Source organism: Nanorana parkeri, unplaced genomic scaffold (genome assembly GCF_000935625.1).
Source record: "Nanorana parkeri isolate BGI_ZX_2015 unplaced genomic scaffold, ASM93562v1 scaffold635, whole genome shotgun sequence".
Classification (NCBI taxonomy): domain Eukaryota; kingdom Metazoa; phylum Chordata; class Amphibia; order Anura; family Dicroglossidae; genus Nanorana; species Nanorana parkeri.
Genome location: NW_017306903.1, coordinates 916907 through 924220, shown reverse-complemented (window position 1 = coordinate 924220; position 7314 = coordinate 916907). Strand labels below are relative to the sequence as shown.

Here is a 7314-nt window from a genome sequence, read left to right as displayed (position 1 = left end):
CAGAGAGCCCGCACTGCCCCCCCCCCCCTGAAACCCCACAAAGCCCTCCTGAAACCCTGGAGACATCAGGCCATGAACCCGGAAGAACACAGGGTATGTAGCTTCATAGTAATCTGCATTGCTGTATAAAGTACCCCCGGAATACCTCTCCACAAAACGCAGGCTCCCTCTCTGCTCTAACCTCTCCGGACGGAAGTGTGACAGCGTGGCGGGAGGTAAGTGTTCTGTGAAGTGTCTCTTCTCCCTGCTGGTGCTGGCTGCAGAGCTCTGTGTCCCTTTCACAGACCGCTGTAGCCAGCACGAGAAGGAAGAAAAGACTGACTGTGAAATCCCCCGCTGCCCCCCTCCCTCTTGTACCTTAGCTGCTGTTCTGTTACTCCTCCGTCCTTTTCAACTTCATGAAGCTGTTTCCTTTTGGTGATATATCACAATATGTGAGATGTCCGTGCTCATAAGGAGCATTCACCCGACGTACACAGCAGTTTTCACTCTCATTGAAAGAAGAGAATGTCCGTTCTGTATGTTCACGGGGGAGGAGAGGAGAGAAGCTGTAAATCTTGCCTTCACACATAATGGACCTTCTCTTCTTTTATTGAGAGGGAAAACGTCTGTGTATGTCTGGTGATGAGCGCATTATTAAACACATAGGGAGCATGGACATCTGACACTGAGATGTATCACTAAAAGCAAACAGTTTCATCAAGTGGAAAAGGAATGGACACTTGTAACAATAGCCAGCGTGTTATTGGATATTTTAAAATGCAATAGCCAATAGCAAGCTGGCTATTGTACCCGCCCATTGCCTGCTGCTGTCAATCAGAGGAGAGGACCTGATTGAGAACTTTGTCTTCAGTTCCCTCCTTTGCTGATTGACAGCAGGCAGTGGGCGGGTACAATAGCCAGTCTGCTATTGGCTATTGCAATTTAAAATATCCAATAGCAGGCTGGCTATTGCTCCCAGCCACTGCCTGCTGTATTTACTTTCAGTGAATCCAGTGAAGTAGAAAGGTGACACTAGAGGTCTAAAAGACCCCTAAATGTCACCCTAAAGAGACCCTGTCACCTCCAATGCACTGGTGAGAAACTGCCCTAAAATCATTAGTATTGTTTTAAAAAAATTTTCACATGTCCCTTTTAAGAAAAAGTATCGGTAATTGGTATCGGCAAGTACATGAGGGACAGTACTTGTACTTGTACTTGGTTATGAAAAAGTGGTATCGTGACATCCCTAGTACCTACCATTACCATTATTACTATTTTCAACATGCTATTGAATCTTACAATCATGTGTTATACGCTCTAATCATGGAACTGAGTGGTTGTTGGAGGTTTTTTTCTATTATGATGTACTTATAATTTTTAATCATGGCCGTTTTTATATTTTGCATTCAATAAAATAATATATTTCTATTTAAATAATTGTGACTCATTGGACTTGTCGCTTGGTGCAATTAAAGCCCCACTTTTCTTTCCTTACCTTTTTAACAGGTATCGCTAGGGCTTTGAGGGCTAAAGCAAATAAAATCGAGGACATAGGGCAGCCCTGCCTCGTGCCTCCCAAATTAAAAAAATTACAGGAAGGAAGCCCCATATATTGAACATATGCTTTTGGGTCTGCGTAGCGTGCATGTATCGATGAAATAAAATGAGGGTCATTTTTCGAAAGTACAAAAAAATAAGGTCACCCAAAAGTATCAAAAGCCTTACTAATATTAAGAGAGAGCAATAAGCTAGTGACGGTATTCTGCATTTTTGTATAATGTATTGCTGAGATTTGTAGTCTCTCTACAACTTGGAGTCAGTGGCAGATCTACCAGGCTCAAAGCTACAACCAGGCCCTGGCACTCCACCACTGACTCCAAGCTGTAGAGAGAATACAAATCACAGCCCGGACAGGAGGATGAGGGCCCTGGTGACTGTCGACATTTCCACCAAAAGGCCCACCGAAATCCTCAGCACTAGGCCCGTGATGCTCTTAATCCGGCCATGGGGCTCAGCCCTAAAGCTGTGTAAGGGGCCCCAAAATTTCTGATGGCTGCCCTGCTTATTGCCAAAGCACTAACAAGCAGTGGTTTACCAATATTTTCAAAGGCTGCATCAAGACAATACATTTGTGGTGGCGCTGAGGACACAATAAAAAATTACGGGTCTAAGTACCAGTAAAAGCCATAGAATGCAGGGAAGGATGTTATTACATGTAAGGATTATAGAACTAGTGGATTTCCACTTTTCCAGACATGCTTTAACGCTTACCGTGACGAGGAACATATTCAATTTTGATCTCTGTGGAAAAAAAGGAGAAACTTATTTTTTAATAAGAATAGGACTATGTTTATCACATTGACAATGCTGACAACAGTGTTTAGGGACTGACTTCTGTTGAATTAAAACATTGAACAATTTTCATGCATTAAATGCATTAAATGCAATATATTATTAATGGTGTTTCATTTTCTAAGCTGTATGCTTACACTTAACACTTAACATTAGAGGCATCTGACCTATGTCTGCTTCTGGGCCCTATTTAAATATTAACAGTATGGGGGGGGGTTGCCCCGAAGCAAAGGTAAAAAAACAGTTAAACCTGCTGTTGACCTGCAAACTGGCTTGGAGGGGTGGGCTGGGTATTTCAGTACAACATGAGTCACTTGATGCAAGAGGATGCTCAAAAATCCTTATTATCAGATGCGGGGGGAAGAGAGCATGAGGAGCATACAGTAAAGCGAGTGGACAAACAATTGTCACTGATGTTCCTAATGTTCCTGCAGCTGCAGTTTATTGGCAAGTGGGCTTGTGCAATGAAGAGGGTGAGGATGATGAGTCGGCAGACTGTGCCTGGTTGCCAGAGATTGTAGAGGAAAAGTGGAAAGTGAGGGAGAGGCACAACATCAGCAAGTCATCCAGGGGGCTAGGCAGCTTGCAGGGGAATGGAGGGAAAAGCTGTCCTATTCCCCTGGATGGCACTGTCCCATGGGTGGAGGCCACTGCTATCTCCAGGGCTGTCCTGCATACTTCAGCAGTCTGGGCCTTTTTAAACACATTTTCTGCCAACAGCACAGTAGTGTTTTCTAAAACCTGCACACCCTCCTCCTCCTCCTCGAAGCTCCCTTTCCACCTCTTGGGGGACTCCACAAGAATCTCCATCTGCATCTTCAGTCAGCTCTTCAGAGTCTTTTGCCCGGAAAGGTTGTTTGTCACAATGGTACCAATCTGCTGTCTGCCCATTAGCAGAGATAGTTTACCCACGTGCCTTGCCTGGTAGACATTCTCAACCTGGTGGTGCAGCGGTTCCTAGTTAGGTACTGTTAAAAGGGTATTATTCCTATAGGGATTATGTATGCATGTGATGAACATAAGTGATGATTGATTTTCTATATATACATTTGTTCAGTATGGGAATAAACGCAATGAGATTAGAGTCTGTGGTTCAGGTTGTATTTGCTATACATCTGTTACTGATCAATCATGATGGCAGAAATGCTTAGAACCTCCTACATTCCTTATTATCAAGAAAGACTGTGAGACATTCCAAATCAAAGTTTATGAAGTGTTTACAAAGTATATCTCTATACTGTAATATTTCTTGATTAAGTTATTCATATAAGAAAGAACATTGAATTATGTATAAATATTGGTATTTGTAACATTATATCGTTTATTTGAATGCATTATAGTTTGCATTCAACATCCCCCTTCATACCTTATAGTTTGTCAAAGTTTCAGATTACACTTGGGGCTAGATGGCCAGAGAGGAGGGGGAGGGGACTGGAGCACAAAGGACACTCACACACACACGCTGACATGCAGGACACACAGACATGAGGGACAGAGATGCTAACACTTTAAACACTTACAAGAACTTATTTATACATCTACATATTTCTATATTTTGTTTTATGCTATTAATCTTGTAATCATTTGTAACTTTGTAATTAAACACATTTTTGAGTTTTAAGCAAGAACGGAAGCTATTTTTCCTCTTTTAAACTTTTCACCTTAAGAACAAGAATATGAATATGACATAAAAATATGATATCAAAAATCATATTCTACAGGTACCCTGGCTTCCATGATGTCCTGTGGCAGGCCAGAACAGTGTGTGGTCACTTTAGGCAGTGAGCGTTTGCCTGGCTCTAATGCAACACAAGTTGCCTCCCAGCCGCCTGGCACACAATACACCCATGCACTGGAACTTGATGTTGGTCATGCTACTGTATTTGTGGAAGTTTTTTGTTAAAAGTTAGTTATTCTGTACCTACAGGTAGGGTTGCCACCTTTTCTTCAAGCCAAACCCGAACACTGTAGCGCTTTGCTGCAATTTCTTTGTAAAGTATACACTATGCATGTATTTGGAGTTAATCACAACTTGCCAGTGTGACACAGGTCCCCAGATATCCAATCTGTACATAAAGAATGCCCCCCTATGATGCCAGTGTGCCACAGGTCCCCAGATATATACTATATAAAGCAATATCCATATACTTTGCTGCGCTCATTACTCGATATGCCAAAAGTAACCGGTGCTCGTAATGACTGCAGATGGCGCCGCTCACAACAGAACTCCAATACAGATGTCACCAGCACCATGTTAGTGCAAATTAGGGATGCACCTTTGTTCCTGTTCATTCATAACATGAGGACAGAGTATGTTTACTATAACCACAATCATGAATGAACAAACGACAAGTGATGTATAGGTGATGTAGATCACTTCCCATTCATTCATAATTGAGGATATAGTAATCATACTCTGTCCTCAATTATCTACAAACACTCAGCGATCACTGACTGCTTGTACCCGTTCTCCTCTGTCACATTCAGTCATAAGAGGCTGAGTGAGCGGTGTATTGAGGAGAGCTCAGCCTCCTGTGACAGCGCGGCCCGTCTCCGCCCACACACCGCTCTGCCGATCTGTGACAGGAGGCTGAGCGGTGTGGGAGGAGAGACGCCGGACGCTCACAGCGCTCTCCTACCGCAGTGCTCGGCCGGCTGTCACACTTTCTCCCCCCCCCCCTGCTGGGACACAGAGCAGTGGACAGCGGGGGGAGGAAAGAAAGCACGGATGCGCCGCTGTATCGGCAGAAACATTGCACTTTCGGCATTTAGCCAAAAGTGCAATTTTCGGCCGATATGTTTCGGCGGCCGATATATCGGTGTATCCCTAACCGATACCATTTTTGTGGTGTAGAGTACAAGTACCGGTATTTTTTTTTTGGTACTCGCCGATACCAAGTACCGATGCTGGTGCCTTGTGGCCCAATTATCAAGAAGAGGGGCGGCGAGTCATGATGTCAACACGCTTCCTGATTAGCTAGGAAGGCAGCTTCACTTTTTTCTAGGTAGCGTGACTTCCTGACCAATCAGGAGGCCAGGACGTGAGTCATGACGTACCACTGGGCTTCCTGATTGATTAGGAAGCCAGGCTGCCTACCAGCAAGTGCAGCTGGCTTCCTTGCCATTTAGGAAGTCGGGCTGCACGTCACGACCCACCACACAGCATCCTGATTGGCTAGGAAGCCAGCTTCACTTTTTTCTAGGCAGCGTGGCTTCCTGACCGAGCAGGAGGCCAGGACACGAGTCATGACGTACCGCCCGGATTCCTGATTGGTTAGGAAGCCAGGCTGCCTAACAACAAGTGAAACAGGCTTCCTAGCCAACCATAACCCACCACCCGGCTTCCTGATTGGGAAGGAAGTCGGCTGTATGCTCCCTTGGCACTGCCGGTCAAAGGGAAATCTCCCTCTGACCGGAAGTTCCGGTATTGGGGAAGGTATTGGAACATTTGGACGAGTACAAGTACTCGCCCAAATACCCAGTATCTGCACCGACATTAGTATCGGTAAATCCTGAGTGCAAATCCATTTTATTGATAGTTGTCATTCAAACGACAAGCCCATTTCTGAGCCTGATGAAGGGGACCCTGCACGGCCCCATAAGCGCTTGTCGATTGAGCGACAACTATCAATACAATGGATTTTGTACTAACATGAAATCTAGACGCCTGTGTTGGATGATATGTACTATAGCACATAAAAGACGTCCCCCACAAAACATGTCACTGGTTTGTTTTATGTGCAATACTAAGGCCTTGTTCACACAGAAAGCGTGTGCGCTCCAGAGCGGTAGCTGCTGGAACGCACCGCAATCGCTGTGAAACTTCCCCCACGCGTTTAGGTGCGGGAGGGGGCATGGCGGTGCATTGTATTCAATGGCACAACTTCCACGCGCCCCTGCATGCAGTGTGATCGAACGATTGGCAAAACTTTGAGAGCGTTCTGTTTTACTGCAAACGCAATGATTTCTCCCTCGCTCCCTCTCCCTCTCTGATGTCACTTCCTCTCACTAGCAGAGAACACCAGAGAGAGGGAGGGAGTGTCTGATGAAAGCACCGCCCGGCGGCAGCCTCGCTGACAGCTGATCGGCCATTACTGACACCTCATCGACCGCCGTCGCTGACACCTCACCGCCGGCAGCCCACTGCCGCTAACAGCCCGGTGTCCGCCGCTGCTCACAGCCAGCTGTCAGGTGAGCACGTCTGCGGTTGGAATCCTGTTCCCGGGTTCCAAACCCGGACTCTCCGTGTCATTCCTGTACGGGTGGCAACCCTACCTGCAGGCCCTATTAGATACATTTTACAGTCAAACGTTTGTGGACACCTAAACATCACACCTGTTCAAACTTATCAAATCATGTCTTTATGGAGCTCATCAGAGCTTTATGGAGGCATAGTCACACCAAAATACAAGAAGGCCTTGCCCAAATGGTTGCCACTTGTTTAAAAGTGCAGATTAACAGTACCCTTCGCTGGAAACAACTGACCAAAATACTTTGGAGAGGTGTTTACTAGTGATGGGCAGAACAGGGCCGCAATTGGTTCATATTTGAACATCCGAAAAGTTTGAATTCGAACTCAATGCAAGTCAATAGGGTACAACTTTCAGAAACGATTGTCCCCTTTAAGAGGGCTTATATGCAAGTTATTGGCACGGGGGTCCAGGTACTGCACTAGGGGACAGGAATCAATGAAAAAAAAACATTTTTAAATGAGCAGTGATTTTTACATCACTTAGAGGGTAAGAATAAAAATGAAAAATTCCTTCAAATATCGTGCATGGGGGGTCCCCATAAACTGCCTGTGAAGTGGTGGACCTGTACGATGTATAGAACTGTGATCTGGAACGCTGTATACGACTCTGATGTAGAACGCTGTATACGACTCTGATGTAGAACGCTGTATACGACTCTGATGTAGAACGCTGTATACGACTCTGATGTAGAACGCTGTATACGACTCTGACGTAGAACGCTGTATAC

General features: G+C 45.2%; 1 protein-coding gene across 1 annotated transcript in view; it reads right to left on the bottom strand.

The window, feature by feature from the left end:
• The window catches only part of MYBPC2 (myosin binding protein C, fast type), a gene marked incomplete at its 3' end in the record, with an annotated part of 63837 nt that overhangs the window by 40830 nt on the left and 15693 nt on the right, over window positions 1-7314 (bottom strand). The window contains exon 6 of the mRNA XM_018563138.1: window positions 2254-2283. Coding sequence (XP_018418640.1) covers window positions 2254-2283 — 30 coding nt within the window. The remainder of the gene's footprint in view (window positions 1-2253; window positions 2284-7314) is intronic.